The sequence below is a fragment of the Lepidochelys olivacea genome (assembly GCF_965140295.1).
Source record: "Lepidochelys olivacea isolate rLepOli2 genome assembly, chromosome: 7".
Classification (NCBI taxonomy): domain Eukaryota; kingdom Metazoa; phylum Chordata; order Testudines; family Cheloniidae; genus Lepidochelys; species Lepidochelys olivacea.
This window is the reverse complement of record NC_140417.1, coordinates 4,399,122-4,418,326: the sequence shown is the minus strand read 5'-3', so window position 1 is coordinate 4,418,326 and position 19,205 is coordinate 4,399,122. Positions and strand designations below refer to the sequence as shown.

Sequence of the window (19,205 nt, the reverse complement as noted above, 5' to 3'; positions counted from 1 at the left end):
GAATGTTTAGCATATCTGGCACGTAAGTACCTTGCAATGTCAGTTACAAAAGCGCCATGCAAACGCCTGTTCTCACTTTTGGGTGACATTGTAAATAAGAAGAAGGCAGCAGTATCTCCCATAAATGTAAAAAAAAAACCTTGTTTGTCTTAGCAACTGGCTGAACAAAAAGTAGGACTGAGTGGACTTGTAGGCTGTAAAGTTTTACATTGTTTGTTTTTGAGTGCAGATATGTAACCAAAAATCTACATTTGTAAGTTGCACTTTCACAATATAGAGATTGCACTACAGTACTTGTATGAGGTGAATAGAAAAATATGATTTATTTTGTTTATCATTTTTACAGTGCAAATATTTGTCATCAAAAATAATATACACTTTGATTTCAATTACAACACGGAATAAAATATATATGAAAGTGTAGAAAAACATCCAAAATATTTAATACATTTCAATCGGTGTGATTAAAACTGCGATACATTTTTTTTTAATCGCTATTAATTTTTTTGAGTTCATTGGGTGAGTTAACTGCGATTAATTGACAGCCCTAATTCCTATACAGTACAAACAGAAGGATCCAATCCTGCCTTCCTTGAATACCGCCCAAACCCCTAATTAGTTAATGGAGCTTTTTGGGTGTCCAGATCAACCTTCATGTAAAACAGACGCGGGACTAAGGACTAGGACATAACTCACCAGACATTTCGCGTGTGCTCATTGAAAATGATACGATACCTCTTTCTGAGTCAACACTTTCAGTATCTTAAATAGAGATACAGAAACCTCTTGAACATCATTAACCTCGACTAAAAATAATCAATATATAATCATTTTATGTGTAAGTATGAAAGGCAAATGTCTAATACATTAATTGTCAAATCCCTTTCTGTGCTAACAGCTGCCATACTCCATGAGATCGATTCCATTATGGATATTTACACAGTGATCTATTCAAAATAGACAGAGGTATCATTTATTATATTGATTACCCCTCCTTAAAACAGATAGTAATGTATACTTAAATACACGGATCGCAGAGATCATTTTTAACCTTTGTAATGTACTCTTGGCTGAAAAGGAAATCATTGAGCATCACAGTATGAAGGACATAATTTCAATGTACAGGTACTAACAGAGGAAAGCTATACAATTACAAATATATCAGTGTATATCGGGGGGAAACAGGAAATACTTTTTTTAAAATACACAGGGATATGAGGCAATTGCTTAAATTGACTGCTCCAAACTAAAGCCCAGCATCCACACAAACAACCCACAAATGTGTGGGAGTCCCGAAAATAAGCTCAGCTCGAATTCGACACATGAACCATCCTTTCATTACAGGCTGAAGCGACATCCCAGTTCTGAACAGTCCCAGACTTTGGTATGTTTGAAAGCCAGACCCAAGTTTTGCAGTACAGGCCCATCTCTAGTTTAATATTTTATGATGCTGGATGCACAACCAGAGAAGAGGCAGAAGGTGGGGCAAGCCCTGTAAATTACTTTGGGGCCACATTAAGGGGTGTGTTCTGTACTACATCCAGCTTCCACTTGGTGCTGCCAAGATGAGGGCTGTTGGGGAGCTGGTTATGGCTCATTGTTTCTCTGTACTATCCTACGAGCTGGTTAGAGCTGCCTAGATGCTGCTCTACCATACACCCGTTGGGAACGGGTTTCCTAAAGGACCAGCTAAGGCTTGCCAGAACATATGGCAATGTTTCCTTCCTGCCCTGATATGCTCCCTGTATTGGGGCTGCCAGGAGGGAGGTGTAAGAGCCACTGGGCTAGCAGTATTGATATCCCTTTGCGCTACAAGAGAGGCAAGAAGGGAGTGGCACAAGATTCCTCTCTTTGCATTAGAAGTGCAGGGAAAGTCAGTTAGCTTCAAAGACAAGTGGGAAAAGGGCAGGAAAGCCGAGCAAGTTAGTTACAAAGAGCCTGCCAGCAGAACCAGGACATTCAATGTGTACAGCATGATAATGACGAACGACTCATCTTCCTTTCTGTGTATATATAAAGCCTGCTGCAGTTTCCACGATATGCATCTGAGGAAGTGAGCTGTAGCTCACGAAAGCTTATGCTCTAATAAATTGGTTAGTCTCTAAGGTGCCACAAGTCCTCCTTTTCTTTTTGCGAATACAGACTAACACGGCTGTTACTCTGAAACCTGTCTAATGTCTCTGCCTTTGTTAAAGGTGAAATAAGCACCGAAGAGCGGCACATTGGCATTAGTGTTATTTATTTGTATTGTGGGAGCACCTGGAGGCCCCACATTAAGGATCACAGCCTCTTTGTGCCAAGCCCAGTACATGCATTATTTAAAACTAGTTTTACATATGATCTACACCAGTACCGTGAGAGGATCACCAGGCCCTACGATCTGCACCCACTACATGGATATCCCCGTAGTAGACTGCTTCAGCAAAGGGGGGTGGGGAGGTTGGGGAGAAGAAAACTCCCCCGTCTCCCAGCTGTTTAACACAAGCTGTTGCTAGGTGAATCAAATTCTAAGGACGGTGTGACATACCTGCTTTTAGCAACTTGATTTACTGATTCTCTCAAGTGCCTGTCATTCTTTATGGCAATCTCCCCACCTGTCTAGAGTCCAGCTCCATTCAAAAGAACCATACATGTGTCAAATAAATTGAAGGTCCTATTCAAATCACAGTGTCCTCTGCCAGGCCTGATCTCCCATCCCATCCTTCACACCATAATCTGCTTAAATTGAACAAAGCCTACTAGGGAAGAAGCACTAAATTTTCCACCCTCTAGTGAGCCACCAGGAGGTGACAATAATTATACCTGTCAATCAGTATGTCACAGTAAAGTTCCTGTCCATTGCAAGGAGGGTGGGAATTATTCTTCTAATATATTCAGAGAATAGCCAGCACACATCTTTCCATTCCTTTATCAGGAACTGGTTATTTTTAACAAGATAAACAAGCTTTTGTAAACCAGAGCCTCCCCCTTGCTGATGATAGAAGCTGACCCAGTATATTAAATGGAAACTCATAGATGAACAGATGATACTAGCTTGATGCATATTTCCTGTGCTTCATAGCAGCACTCAAACAATGGAACTTCCACTACAGTTTAAATTCATTTAAGATATTCACATCTGGGGGCCTCTGGTGATCATTTCTAGCTGCAGTGTGCATCTAAATCTCTATATATGTTTACACACACAGCCTATTATTTGAACTATGCAAATACTATTTCTGTGGTGCACATTGGAATTCCATAAATAATTCAATATGAACAGAGACATGATGGGGAAGAGGGAGATCTGTTAACAGGAAGAAACAGAACTAGGTTCAATCCAGAAACATTTTGGCATTACTAGCACCCTGGGGCTTAGGCAGAAACTAAACTTACAAAAACACGTAGAAAAGAGCGGGTGTTCTTCGCTTTTCCACGTCTCTCGCAGTTTGTAAAGTTAGAATCTTGAGATCTTTCAGCCATCTCTTCAACACAACTTGATGTCACTGTATAAACCCCTGATTCACATCTTTTCTAACCTACACATGACACTGATTTAAATCTTTTAAGCACCTCCTTTTACAAACCAAGAAAGCATAGATAAATCTAACTCAGTGAGAATCATTGCCAAATTAGAAAATGGATACATTAAAACAGAGGAAAGGGAGGAAGGACTGATATCTACATTTCTACAGGAATTATTTCATTTATGAGACATCATAATGAATGTATTATCTCAACACCCAGATTGCTGTGACTCCGCACAAGCAAGGAAATAAACCTAGGAGCAGACCTTAAATACCATTTCAAGGATAAAGCATTGACACATTGATTTTCTGACTGCTGTTTTCAGATGCCTATCTGTGAGTGTCAGGTGAAACTCCGTTGATTGCTATAAAGACATGTCAGGTTATTGGTATCTGAAAATCATCCTTGCTAATTATGCCTCTTTCCCCCACCCACCCCTCCCGGCCCCCCCCCCCCAAAAAATCAACTAGTTTAACTGGTATCTGCTGCAACCAAATCATCACACTCACATAATCACCTGACAAACAATCTTTGCAGCACTCATTTTAACTCAGCATGTTAAGAAAAATTCCTGGACTATTTGTGCTCATAATGCAACAAGATGTTATGTCAAAGACCCACATTTAGGAATGTTCTTCTCAAGTCCAGGGAAGGTCAAAACTTTTTGATATAAAACTTTGTTTGATGAGAATTGGCCCTTTTTTTTTAGGAATGAATATTTCTGTAGAAAATTTTCATTTCCTTCCATTTGTTCCAGTTTTTCAAAATCCCCTGAACTGGAACATTTTGGGATTTTCCTTCTATTTTGGATTTAAAAATTGAATTTTTTTTGGCTTTTCACTGAAAACAAATGAAAATTTCTGAAACCCCCCCTACATATTTTAGTTTCTTTTAAATGCTGTTTTCCAAGACCACTCTGAACTGGAAGCATCAGGAAAATGCTGCTTTGATCTCTTGGGGGAAAAAGGATAACATGAACTGCTCCTGATATATCACTCGATATACTTCAAGAGGAAGCAGACACATAATAGTGATAATGGCAGCCCAGATTTTCCAGTTCCACTCTAGTCCACATGCATCTTACAGAGCTGTAGTGGTCATTTCAAAAATAAAATAGCTATTGGTTGCTTGCGTCTCACCATACAGTGAAAACACATGTGCTACACTGCTAGAATACTGCAAATGGTGCTAGTATAAAAATATAGAATGAAAGGTCACATTTCATCATGTGCAACATCTCTGCTAAATGACAAATGCTCCTTTTTTAACTTTTTCCAGTTAGGGCTTGATTCTGCTTCTATTTAAGTTAGTGATCACACCACCACTGGCTTCAATGGGACAGGTATTGGGACTGCAGTTAGACACTCGGAGCTGGCCCATTCCAGCTGACTCAGGCTCGCATGGACGAAGGGGTTGCTAAGGATCCTGCAAGGTGGGAGGGTCCCAGAGCTTGAGTTGCAACCTGAACCCGAACAGCTACACTGCAATTAAACACCCCGCACCCTGAGCCATGCGAGCTTGAGCTGGCCGTGGGTGTCTAACTACAGTGCAGACCTACCCTTAGTGACTAGGCTGCTGATGACAAGTGCATGTAATTGTAACCATTAATAGGAGTTACATATGGTTATTTACAGCAGACAGATTTAAGGCTTCTTGTTTGGAAACAAGGGCTTTTAATACACAGTTTACATTTTTCCTAACTGCTTGGATATGTTAAAACCTCACTGCTCTCTGAAATCTCCAGTTCTGCACCGGGCGTAATAACATTTCTTTTTCTTATGGGGTTTTATGGTACCTCTCAGTGTTTGCCACCACAGGAATAGCTATGTCAATCAGGCAGATGCCACTAATTCTTGGGGAAGGCTCTTCTTGCGAGATGGTAAAAGAGCGGTTAGTAGGGACGGTCTGGCAGTGAAGGATCTTACATGTGGAGAGATCATCCTTGCAGCAGGTGAGGCAAGGCTACCAAAGGATAACTAAGTAGAAGAGATGTTTCTAGCTTTCCCCTTCTTTTTGGAGGGTTTCTCTGCCATTTTGGGGCCTGAGATATTGTGTGTGTGTGGGAGTGGTGAGGGGAAGGATCCAAAATTTCTTAGAAAGCCTTAAAACCATGGGAAGGGCTAAGATTAAAGGAACTGGACAGGTTTTCCTATGCTCTAGCTCAGGAAGAAAGCACTCCATGGAGGCTGCATGATGGGATTGTCAGGAAATAGAATGGATTGCAGTTTTCCCAGCAATATGAACCTGTTTAGTTCCTGTTATTCATAATTCTGTCTGATGAAAATTCTAGCCAACTGGAGAATTAACCCATAAATCTATTAATCTCAAAGATTTTCTAGGACCAGGAGAACCTACACATTCTAGGATTCACTTTCTTTCCCTTAAATTAATTTGTCTTTAAAATCTTTCCACTGCATGTTTTCAGGCAGGATGGCACATAAACCTCTCAGCCCGACCAACAGATTTGTTTTTTACTTCTTGCAAAAAGTAGAAATTTACAACAATTTGAATTCCTTTCCAGCCATAGTTCAACACATTCCCCTCCCGCAAAAATTGGGCCACCTTGAAGGCCAAGGTAAGTACCAAAAGCTGGTGCTAATTTTGCTGCCCAAACTCTCCACATTTCATTATTCATGATCAGAAGACAATTCATCTACTTCCAGAAAGTCATCTTGTATTTTGTTTCTTGTAGTTCTTGAAGAGATGACCAACACTATGAACAAATGCTACTTTTGGTGATGCCCATTTAAGGCAATGACATTGGATAGGTTGTGATGATATCTTGGTTACACTGAAGTCAGTCTGGTGGCATGGTATAACTGGATACGGAATGGCCCAGTGTTCTCTGGGACAGTTCTGCACTACAAAGTTTTGTTGGCATAAGTATGTCAAAGGTGTGAAAAAATCCAACCCCCTGACTGACATAGGCATGCCAGCAAAACACCCAGATGCAGCTATATTGGCAAGAGTCCTTTCACTCATTCAGGGAGGTGGTTTAATTATATCAGTAAAAGATCTCCTTATACGAGTATCAGCTATCTCTCCACGGGATGGTTCTATCAGAATAGTGATATACATGTCCTGTAATGGCCAAGCCTTTCTAGTGTAGACTAGCCATTAGTTTGAGTCATTTCTGGCAGTGCATCCTAATCGTAAGCACTGCCTTGTTTTCATTAACTTTACAGGCTAATAAATAATCTGTTGTTGGATTTAACATTCAAAGTGGCATTTTCAGTCCTTCATTTTGCCTGCAATTTGTTGAAAACTTCCATCCTCCCATCCATACAATAACCTGTGTCTGAAACTCCTCATTCTTTGCTGACTCCTTGATAGCGATCATGGAGTCATCTGGATTTTATGACAGCGTCCTCTGCTAAGAGAGCCCACGGGGAGCTGTAATATCAACCAGCCCCAAAACCTTTCTGACATCTCAAAATCCCTCTTATGTAACATCATTTCCTCCCAAGAGTCTTATCACTTGGCAAGGCATCTACTATTTTAGTCTGAGTGCCTGAGAGACTGTACTTCTAGTAACCACACCGACATTTTATGGTTGGCAGGGTCGGACTCTTGTTGTTTGTCAGTGTTTGTAAATGAGAACTCACTTTCCCTTGCAGATGACTGAGTGCTCCTCAGCTGACTCTGACTTGCTCCAATTTGTTTTTACTTGGGTAGTTTGTCTGTACGTTTTGCTACATTCCAAAGGCCATTTGTTTTTACGAGGATGCCTGTGGCTTCTTCTGACTTGGGAGCATCTGTTCCAGCGTTACCAAACCAAGAATGCCAAAAGGGAACTGAGGCTTTTCTTAGCATCACATTTCCCCTCCGTCTCATAAAATCCAAACACGTTCTGGTAAATTTGCCATAGACTCCCAATCCTTTGAAGCCCTAATAGAACCGTTTCCATTGGAAATATTTTTAATTGAGCCATTGGCAAACCCATTGGCCTTTCTACATGTTTTGTGTGAGAGGGACACGCCACTGCTTCTTAACACACTTGTGCAGGTTCTCATTCCTGCCTGGGGTTGTCAGTCCATCTGTGGTATTTCTAAAGTGCCCTCCCCAGTAGTAGCCAAGTGCCGTTACAACTCAAGAGGGAACAGTTCCACGAGTATGAACTACTTGAAATCCCAGGAGTCTCAGGCTTCTTTTAATGGAATTGAGCAGTGTTGAATATTCAACAAATCCCGAATCTTTTTAACAAAGGAACTATAGCTCTTATATCCAGACAGCCTTGCTGCAATGAGTATCTTATACAAATACAAAAAGTGTGCACCTAGAGCGCTGACCATTTGAACCAATGGTCACACTCCCATTGTAAATATGCTCAGTGCAATATGCAGCCTGGACAACAATACATCCCACTGGTTTGTAACTCACTTCTACAGAAACCCCAGGAACGTTCTGACTTCCAGAATTCAAGAAAAGCTCAGGGCAGCTTTGCTCAGGTCCATTTCTGACAAAAATCCCCCCGATTTATTTTAAACTGAACAATTTAAAAGGTACTAACTCTCCATTCTGGAATGACCATGTCACCAATTTAGAATGGGCTGAATACTCATAGACTCATAGATATTAAGGTCAGAAGGGAGCAAAACAGAGCTGAGACTTCCTTCTCACAAACCCTCCTGACTTGCATCTTTTCTAATGGTCCAGGCAGCAGGTCTCTGGGCGGGGCTCTCTGAACTGCATTTTGAGCAAAAGGGTACTTGAGCCCAGCTGAGATGCAGCCTCATATTGCTGAGTCCTGTGGTTTAACAGCTGCTATGTACGGTAGCTGCAGAAGAACCCACTTGCAGCAGCCAAACATCCCACAGAAGAAGGAGGCCGTGGTAACAAAGAAGGGTCCTGCTGCAAGGCAGTTGGACTCCTTAAATCTTCTACTAAGCATATCAAAGACAGCATGTCCCTTATCACTACGTGGCTGGAAGATGAATTCAGTAGGAAAGGCCTCCCCATTACTATCAAACATTTACACTTTCCAAGTCCCACCAAGATGAACTGTGGTGGACTCTGAAGATATGGACTTGGAGAAAACTTCCTCCCTTACTAAGGGCTTTTCATATGGACTCACATGACCTTCTCATAAACAAACTAGGGAAATACAACCTACGTGGAGCTACTATAAGGTGTCCGCATAACTGGTTGGAAAACTGTTCCCAGGGAGTAGTTATCAGTGTTCATAGTCAAGCTGGAAGGGTATATCCACTGGGGTCCCACAGTGATCAGTCCTGGGACCGGTTCTGTTCAATATCTTCATCAATGATTTAGAGAATGGCATAGAGAGTACATTTAAAAGGTTTGCGAACGATACCAAGCAGGGAAGGGTTGTAAGTGCTTTGGAAGATAGGATTAAAATTCAAACTGATCTGGACAAACCGGAGAAATGGTCTGAAGTAAATAGGATGAAATTCAATAAAGACACTTAGGAAGGAACAATCAGTTGCACACATACAAAATGGGAAATGACTGCCTAGGAAGGAGTACAGCAGAAGGGGAACTGGGGGTCATAGTGGATCACAAGTTAAATATGAGTCAACAGTGTAATACTGTTGCAAAAAAAAGCAAACATTATTCTGGGATGTATTAACAGGAGTATTGTAAGCAAGACACGAGAAGTAATTCTTCCGCTCTACTCCACGCTGATTAGGCCTCAACTGGAGTACTGTGTGCAGTTCTGGGCTCCACACTTCAGGAAAAATGTGGACAAATTGGAGAAAGTCCAGAGGAGAGCAACAAAAATGATGAAAGGTCTAAAAAACTTGACCTATGAGGAAAGATTGAATAAACTGGGTTTGTTTAATTTGGAGAAGAAAAGACTGAGTGTGGATAAAGATTGTTACAAGGAGGAGGGAGAAAAATTGTTCTTGTTAACCTCTGAGGATAGGACAAGAAGCAATGGGCTTAAATTGCAGCAAAGGCGGTTTAGGTTGGACATTAGGAAAAACTTCCTAACTGTCAGGGTGGCTAAGCACTGGAATAAATTGCCCAGGGAGGTTGTGGAATCTCCATCATTGGAAGTTTTTAAGAACAGGTTAGACAAACACCTTTCAGGAATGGTCTAGTAGTTATTACATAGCCCTGCCAGGAGTGCAGGGGACTGGACTAGATGACCTCTCGGGGTCCCTTCCAGTCCTACACTTCTATGATTCCCTCTCCTCCTCGACCCCCCATTTCGTCTATAATCAGGTATTGGAAGATCAAGACAGAAAAAAAGCTTGAGAGTCTTTGCCATCAATAAATCTTTGTGGGTTTTCTTTACATCCAGTAGTCCAATATCCACTGTGAACTGCGGCAAACTGACTATGGGTTTAGCCACCAAAACGTCACAACAGAGATACTGGTGTCCCTCGCAAATAAGTAAACTAGCCAAAACACTGTAAGAGTGAGATTATCCCACTCCATTTTTCTGACTCCTAACAATCCAGCATTTCAAGTAGCAGTCTCACTGAATCTGCTAGCTTCCATTTAAACAGCTCTTATAACTCTGTCAAATTCTCCAACCTTTGTACTGATTTTTCTCCTATTCAAAATAACTTTCCTTTACAACAGGAGCAGGCTATCAGCCTCTTATCTCTTATGTTCCCCTCCACCTGATCCTCCTTCTCCTTGTCAGTCTTTCCACACTCCTATTAAACATGTAGAAAATTAGGGATTTATGTCAAGGGAATGTATAACTCTTAGCCCATCATTAACAAATTGCAATTGCAGTGCAGTTCGACTGATTCACAACAAGCCACAGTCAATCCTTAGGGAAAAGCAGGATATTCCCATCAAACACTGAGGGAACTGTATCTGTGCCTAGCTACTGAGTGGCTCATTTGAAACAAAACTCTGCAGACACCCTGTCATCTGTGAGCTACTGTGCGTTACTTGGGTCCAGCAGACAGCAAGACATCATAAAAACAGACTGCTCTTCCTTCCTTAAATGTTGTGATGGTCTCTGCATGAACAGTCCCACGATACATTAACACCTCCACCAAGCACATTTTAATTTCAGACCATCCTCTCATGTTTCCTCTTAATTATCACAGGGCATTCATAGAAAAGATCAGCCAGATGGAGATTAAATATTTCACTACGAGAAGATGAAGCATTCTGCACTAAAATGGAACCTTTATTGCAATAAAGTCATTAATTAAAGACTCAACCAATTCCCCTGCCACTATACAGGAAGCACTAAAGGCAATCACAAGGGGAAAGTGCACCAGTATGCCATGGAAAAGGGAAAAACAAGGTAGACAGTTACGCGAGGCTTTGCTTCAGTTGAACATGGACTTGGCAGCTCAACACAGGGGAAACCAAGACAACCATGTACTCAATACATATATCAATATTACTCCTTAAAATTAGACTGAGCTGAACTTCTGCCAATGATAAACCCAGAATGTTATTTCATGTGGAAGAGGAGGGAAGAGATGCAAAGGCTGGAGGGCAATGGAGGAGAGAAGGTAGCTTCTGGCTTTCCTCCTTCTTTTTGGATGGCCTGTGTCATCCAGGGTGTCAGGGCATTGTGGGAGAAGCAGTAGCTGAGGCTTGCAACAAAATTGCCTGCAAAATGGGAGTTTGCTAAAAAAGAATAATTAATCTAGGAAATACTTGAGCCATTCCTTCCTTGCCTAACCGAGTAAGTCATGGACACAAGAACAGATGAAAAGCACACTGACAAAATTCCCTCTGACAAACAAAACACCACTAGACAAACAAAACACCACTAGACAACACTGAACCTAGGGTAGGGTTGCCAGTTTTGGTTGGAGGTATTCCTGAAGGTTTCATTCCATGACATAACCTCTAATTAAAGATTAATCTGTGATTCCTGGAGACTCCAGGGCAATCCTGGATGGTTGGCAATCCTACTTTAGGGCCAGATCCTCGCACCCAAACTTTGTAGATCTCCCACTGTAAACTAAACTTTGTAGATCTCCCACTGGAGTCAATGGGAGCTCTAAGTACCTCCATATGATTACAGGATTGGGTCTTCAGAGAGAATGCTAAGCAAAAATTCTTCATCTGCTCAAAGCCTCCTGCTGTGAGATATTCCCAATGGTCTCTTTAAATTCCCTCCATCATTTACTGACTTGTACTTTTCTGCATTCTTCCAGATGGAAGCAAGGAAATTTCAAGAGCAACCACCAAAAGAAATACAATGAAAACAGAACCGCTCCTGTCTACCAGTCTCACTAGAAAACTTTACTACTACGTAAAGCCAACTGCAAAAACTTAGCAACAACATTATTCTCTAAGGTGCAGCATGCCAGCAGTAACAAACCCAACTATTGTATGATAAAGCAGCATGGTAGTTCTAACAGTGGACTCCAAGAAAACATTTAGCAATATGCTCTTCTTTGCATAAACCCAAAAAGTACACAAATGTTAAAAGGCTTTCCCAAAACGCTAGCGGACGCGGCAGGTAAACAAACCGGCCGGGCCCGCCAGGGGCTTTCCCTGAACAAGCGACGTCCCAAGTTTGGGAAACACTGCCCTAGGCAAAAGGTATTAATATTGAGGATAAAGGCAGACAAAGATACTAGATCTCAATTTGTTTCCTCTAGAAAGAGCTTCATTGTTTTGAATCACACACATTTCTTCTACATCAGGGACACACAAGTAGAAATACGAATGGGTCACATGATGGGCCTGTAACGGGGTGCACTCATCTCTCGTGAGCGCCTCCTTGGCCAAGTGCATGCATCTGAACGCTCTCTCTCTCAGTTTGTCCCTGCTCTTGGATAGAGCCGTGCCCCAGAGCTCCCTCCCTGGGGACAGTGTCTTCGCCCTCTTGGTGCTTCCTGGCTACAGCTCTGCAGCTGGGCTACCATAGTTCAGTTCCCTCTCTGGAGTGCCTCAATGTCCAGGCCACTTCCCCCCCAGTGGTTAATTGGGGTTAGGGGGGACCCAGGCCCACCCACTACTCCAGGTCCCAGCCTAGGGACCCTGTAGATAGCTGCCATCTGCCGTATCCCTTTAATTATGTCACACAACTTCTCTAATTCCTTGGGCCACTTCCACAGCCAGCTCTCCCTGGCTTCTGGCAGCGCTGCCCTTTCCAGGGTTCTGTAGCTCCGTGAGCCAGCCAAACACCATCCACACTCCTACAGCTCCAGCAAGGAATGGAACTCCCTCTGGCTGGCCCTGCAGCTCGTCTTATACTAGGCTGCTGGGCCCTGATTGGCTGTGTCGGACACAGCCATTCTAGGCAGCCCTCTCCACTGCCCTTTTTGGGTCCATTTTGGTCCACTTTGGCATGGCCATGAGGCCTCCAGCAGGGGGTGTCAGAGGTTCTAGTACACCCCATCACAGGGTCATATGATATCTGTCGCACAACATGATGTACTTATTGGAGAGAATATGGGCATTCATATTTGAGCAACCATCTCCAGGTTTGGGCAACAATGGAGTTAGTCTTACTAGTATAATCTTGGGCCAAGGGAACTACCCCAAAGGCAGTAGGAAGCAGGTTTAAAACAAACAAAAGGAAGTATTTCTTCACACAATGCAGTCAACCTGTGGAACTCTTTGCCAGAGGATGTTGTGAAGGCCAAGACCATAACAGGGTTAAAAAAATTACTAGATAAGTTAATGGAGGATAGATCCATCAATGGCTATTAGCCAGGAGGGGCAGGGATGGTGTCCCTAGTCTCTGTTTGCCAGAAGCTGGGAATGAGCAACAGGGGATGGTTCACTTGATGATTACCTGTTCTGTTCATTCCTTCTGGGGCACCTGGCATTGGCCACTGTTGGAAGACAGGATACTGGGCTGGATGGATCTTTGGTCTGACCCAGTATGGCCGTTCTTATGAGAGTACAAAAAGGGAGTTAGAGGGCAACACAAAGGCTAATAGTCAACCCTGGAAAATGTTCCCAGAAGTGTATTTAAGGAAGAGTAAGAACTGCTCATGTAAATGATTGTTTATGGTGATAATTTAGAAGAAATGGGTCAATCACCATAATATAGAAGCCTTCCATGAGAATCTGGTTAACCAATGGGAAAGGGAACAACTTTTTTAGCTCCTCTCTTCAGCTTTATTCAATTCAAAGAAACAGAGAGATCTCCAAAAATGCACATGCAGAAGCCTCCATGTGCCAAATTGCAGCTGTACCTTTAGAAGACAGCTTGGGGTGCCAGACAGTACAAGTTTGCTCATGTAAGATTAACGGGATTAGGTCTCTATGGCAAATTGCAGTATGGTCCTTGGAATAAGATTCTCATTTACTAAATAAATTACTGTATATTACTGTATAATGACATTCACATTATAACTGACAATTAGAGCCATTAAAAAGAAAGCTCATAAAGCAGCCGAAGCTCATATCAAATTAACACAGTCATGATTAAAATCACTTCTGATTTCTGCTCTTCATGGAAATAATCAGCATTTTGCATAAAAATGAATAGGAAGCAACTGAAGAAGCCCCAGTCATGCTAAGACCAGCACAGCACTGCCATGTCTATTGCTAGCCTGCCTGAGATGCTGTACACATGTGCTTCCACCCCAGCAGCAGGTACGAAAGACACATGTCAGGGCCCCTGCAGAGGCCAGGCTATTCAGCAGTGCTGTGACAAGGAGGATTGAAGTTCTGTTGTTATTCCTATTGGCTCTAAGGGGGAAGACCTGCGTTCTAAGCTGGCCTGAGGGAAGCTTCTATTTTATTTTCTATTTTTCTATTTTAATGTTGTCACTTCACAGTTTAATGGCTTCTGGCATTTGTACACAGATCTTCTCAGCTTTGGCTCTCAGGAAAAAAATGAAGTAATTAGAACAGAACAGGCACACACGGACAAACACGTCAGCAACTCATTAAGATGAGGAGAACACATTAAAAACTTTCAAGGAAACAAAGAGATTTTCTCCCAGCAGGTCTAGAGCCCACATCCTTCACCTTAGAATTACTGACACCACGAAGAGCACTGTGTTAATCCCCAGCGTCACAGCACTGGTTAGTGACCCTGCTCAGACACAGGCTCTAACATGGAGAGCGTGAGAGAAGCGATCACGGCACTACAAAGGGCCAACTAGCATTGTTACTGCGGTCGTAGCACGTGGACGAAGATAGAGGTTTGGGGTACACTGAACGGCCACCACAATACTGGCATTTACCCAGGGGTGGCGGGTGAAAGCGCCATTGAGGGGAGCTAGCCCTCAGACCCTCCCGCTCTGCCTGAGGCCCTGCCCCGCTCCTTCCGCTGGGTAGGCAAGGAATGCTATAATGTCTGCAAAGAAAATCTAAGAATTAGATCAGTAGTCAAGACCGCATCATGAAACCAACCACTTAAAATGTTTTTTATATATGTTATGTATTGAAAACAGATAACAATTATACTCTGTATAAATAAAAGTACTGAAAGATAAGATGCCTTTGATTCAATTTGCCTTTAAAGTATGAAATAAAAGGACATTCTCATATATCCTACCAACTAATTTAGCACATAAATCACAAAAAATGTGATCCAGATGGACTTCGGTGAAGGAAACCAATCAACAAAGACAGCCTCATCATCTGACACATTAGTTGTAATAATAAAAAACAAACAGCATGGTCAAACAATAAGGCACTGCATTATATCTGACATTTCTAATTAGTTTCTGCAATCAGTGCATCCTCCTCAACAAAAAGACTAACAGCAAGTATTTTGTTTTCTAGAGGAATGTGCACCTGAACTTCGTGTTTATCGAGTGAAGTCTATGGCTGAAGCAGATTCATCTGCATTCCCATGGGATGTGCTCTGGAACTAATGGACTTTGTACGGTCCACATCTGGTTTGCCAATTAGGTTCAGAGATCACTTGCTTTCAACTGCTTTGACATTAGAACTGTGCCAGACTTGGAATACAAAGAGCCCCTGAGTATTCCACAGATAACTGACCTGTGTCTATGGGCTTAGATCAGTGGGGTCATCATTGTATGATTCCCCCCTAACCCCCCCCCCGCCGCTCTTTTCACAGCTGTCCTAGAAATACTACCTCTAGAGCACAGCATAGTATTTCTGGCAAGAAACTCCAAGCATAAGGCAGTCAGAGTTGCAGCAGGCACTTGCAGGCTGAACTGCAATTAGCACGACACCAAAACGGTTCCATCCTGTAAAAACTTACCTAGGTACTTCTTCAAAGTGCCTACTCCTGCATTAGGAATACCGGTGTTAGAATGGGCATGTAGGATTGAGCCCGCAGAGCCAAACCTGAACGCTCCTGAGCTCCCATTAAAATCAATGGGGCCTCTTTGGCTGAGGTTTTAGTGAAGAAGCATTGCAGCAAACGTGTGCAGAGAGCATTTGCAAAAGGGGCTCAGGCACGATCCCCACAGATCAGGCCCCAACTTTTTTAATTTGCTTCCTTTGAAGAGATACCGAAGGAAGAATGTGAGTTCTGTGCTACTACAGTGCAGCCTAAAAAGAGCAGGAGTTCAGAAGTCCGTGTTGTAACACTGAATAAAGTCTGGTTTTTAAATCAGATTTTAATCGCACTTTAATTTTAATTTAAAATTAAACCGTTTTGAAAAAAAGCAGACTGCTTTTTGGCAAACATTCAGAAATAAGCACAACCTAAATGCAGAAGCTCTCAGGTTTGGGCCAGGAGGGCTCAACTCTGCATACACATTCTCACACAAGTGCTCCTGATGGGCGAACAGACACCTTAAAGAAGTAAGTAGGGTTTTGTTTTTAAAGCAGAATAAATAAGTATTCTAACCAATGCAAAAAGAAACCAGGAATACACTTTTCTATTTAAAACAAAAGGAAATTATTTTCTATATATCGCTTCTTTCAAAGCAAAATAACTTTTCAGTCTTCAAACGAGCGTGGAATAATTTTGACAGCATGGGAAAAGGAATTACAACACCTGACACAAATGAGGGGTTGCACAGTGTCCTACCATCTCCACTTCCCACAACTTCAAAAGGCGAATGGCCTGGCACCAGAACTTCACATGTTCTTTCTTCCACAATAAAAAAACTCTCTCCTCCATGCATCCGATGAAGTGAGCTGTAGCTCACGAAAGCTCATGCTGAAATAAATTTGTTAGTCTCTAAGGTGCCACAAGTACTCCTTTTCTTTTTGCGAATACAGACTAACACAGCTGCTACTCTGAAACCTCTCCTCCTTGTGAATACCAGCATTGCCAAATGAGAGAGAGATGGCAACATGTGTTGAAATACATGTGTTGCCAGTTTATTATCATCATCACATGAGCTCCTAGAGGCTGCAACAGAGATCGAGTCCCTATCATGTGAGGTGCTGTCCAAACATATAGTAAAAGACACTCCCTTTCTCAAAGAGCTTACAGCCTCCATAGGCAAGACAGACAAAAGGTGGGAGAAAAGAAGGACTTCTATCCATAGTCTCCAGATGGGAAAATGAGGTAGAAAGATTCAAGAGGAGATTGTCAGAGGCACAAATGTTTGCGTTTCCAAAACTCTCCCCCAAATCACACAGGAGGAGCCTGGGAATGAGCCAAGGTCTCCTAAAATTTCAGCCCAACACCTCATCCGCAAGGCCATCTTTCCTGTCTATACACAAGCATTCAGCATAAGTCCATTGTTTGCAGACAAGATTCACAGCCATGTTACACATCTTTAATGTATACTGCAACGAAGAGTTTATCCAATACAATGGCTTGTATGTAGTGCCTTCCATCAGAGATCATTAGTTATATGTTGCGGTAGAAAACCTACAGTCCATACTGCAAACTATCAGCAAAGTTTAGTGACAAGGCAAATAAATGACATTTATTATTCATTGTGTGTATTACCATAGTGCGTAGGAGCCCCAGTCATGCCCAGAGCTCCGTGGCAGCAAAAACACAAAAGCAAAAGGCAGTGCCTGCCCCGGAGATCTCACAATATAAACATGAGACAGGAGATAAGTGGATACAGAGAAACGGGAACACAGGGAAACAAAAAAACTATTGATGACGGATAGCAGTCCCAGCCTGCCAGCTGCGTAACCATTGTTTGCTGCAGGCATCATGGCAAAGGAGAGCTGTAAGGAGGATTTGAAGGAGTACAACGAGGTGGGTCTGCAGATGTTTACAAATTGCTCCTCTCGTGCGTAAAAAGTGGCCTGGGAGAAAGCACAAAGGTGCTTGTTTGAAAATGTAACAAGTGGGTGATGAGGGCTGGCACCATTAGCCGAGCAGCGGCGGGAGCACATGCGAGATGACAGGCAATCAGCCGTGAAGGACCTGAAAACGGGACATGTTAACGGATGGAACATTGCAGTGCTCCTGATGCCTCTCACACTACTGCAATCCATTCTTCTGCAAGGACATAAACATTTTCTCTTTCCACTCACCTCAACAGGGAATCTCTTGCCATTGATGCTGTGCTCAGAGCCAGCGGATCCATTGCTCTGACCCCAATGAAATTCCACTTTTTCTGCTTTGAATCTACCTGGCAGCCCAGCACCGCTGATGAAATAATCGTCCTTCAGAAGGATAGCGACTGCACACACAAGACAAAGAGAGGGACAAGATTTTGAGTGTATTTTTGCGATAGTGTTTATGATGATTGATGCACAGTTGCTGGTTACAGTGGCTTTCTTTTTCTATCCATATGAAAATCCATGAGGATAGGAAAAGCACTAATACGAGCAATGCAGGTGAATTAGGGAGAGATCAATCCCATGGAAACAATGGGAGATTACTAAAATTTCTCCATAATCTCAGAGAAAACCTCCTAACTGTAAGAACAGTAGGACAATGGCGGTTTCCAATAGGAGGCTGGATAGCCATCTATGTTGGATGGCATCTTGGCAGGGGGTTAAACTAGATGATGCTTGCAGTCCCTTCTAGCCCTATGGTTGTATGATTCTATAATGCCCTCAAAAACATGAGCAAAGAGGAACCTTCTTATCTTATCTTGCAAAACAATTACTACAGTACCCTTCACACAGCTGTCTGACTCCCCACGCCTCAGCCCTGCTCCACCTGAACTCTCCTGATGGGTGAGGAGGGGTTCCGCTCCACCAGTGGGACTTACAGAAATGGACTGATGGGGAAGCAAAGCTGTCATGTGAACAAGGATCTTCCTCCCTCGCCATCCATAAGTAATCCAATCCCCTCGTTCCCTACACTGGGCCCAGGGCAGGAGAAATCCTACAGTTCTTCCAGAGGGGGAGAAATGGGACCCATGGATGGAGGAGGACCCACAGACGGAGGAAACAGATTTTCTAGGTGGGGCATATTTGCAGCTGGCATCTTCCTCCAATCTGTCCTGGGAAGAGGTATCTTCACCCCAATACACCTGTCTTATCCCTGCCAACCATGTGATTCTGCCCTAGGGTAGCATGAAGAGATTAGCATTATACTGCCATTCTGAAGGGGATTCCCCACTGCAGTATGGCCTTCATCACACAGAGGCATCAGGGACACGATTCGGTCCTATATTTTCCATCTATGGGCTTTATACAAGCAAACAACGTAACCCTGTGTATAACTTCAAGCACGTGAGTAATCTCACTGCAGACAATAGGCTTATTTACATAAAGTTATGCTCATGCTTAAGGGCTTTGCTGGGTCTGGACGATGGTGCAGGAGGACTCTATTTCAAACTTGCCTTCTGAGGCACTGTGTTAAGAGTTTATTTCTCTAGCAAGGGAGTCTGCTTTCATTAAAAAGCAATTAGCTGCATTAAGGCACAGAGATAAAAGGATGGTGTCTGCCTGGAACGATCAAAGGGCACTTTGCATGAAATGCCATTCTT

The 19,205-nt window shown here is 42.7% G+C and overlaps 1 protein-coding gene across 7 annotated transcripts in view; it reads right to left on the bottom strand.

Moving 5' to 3' along the window:
- Nucleotides 1-19,205, bottom strand: part of PTPRG (protein tyrosine phosphatase receptor type G) — a 621,815-nt gene that overhangs the window by 259,997 nt on the left and 342,613 nt on the right. For all 7 annotated transcript variants that reach the window (XM_084635116.1, XM_084635117.1, XM_084635121.1 and 4 more), the window contains exon 4: nucleotides 17,797-17,945. In XM_084635116.1, the coding sequence (XP_084491242.1) occupies nucleotides 17,797-17,945 (149 nt within the window). The remainder of the gene's footprint in view (nucleotides 1-17,796; nucleotides 17,946-19,205) is intronic.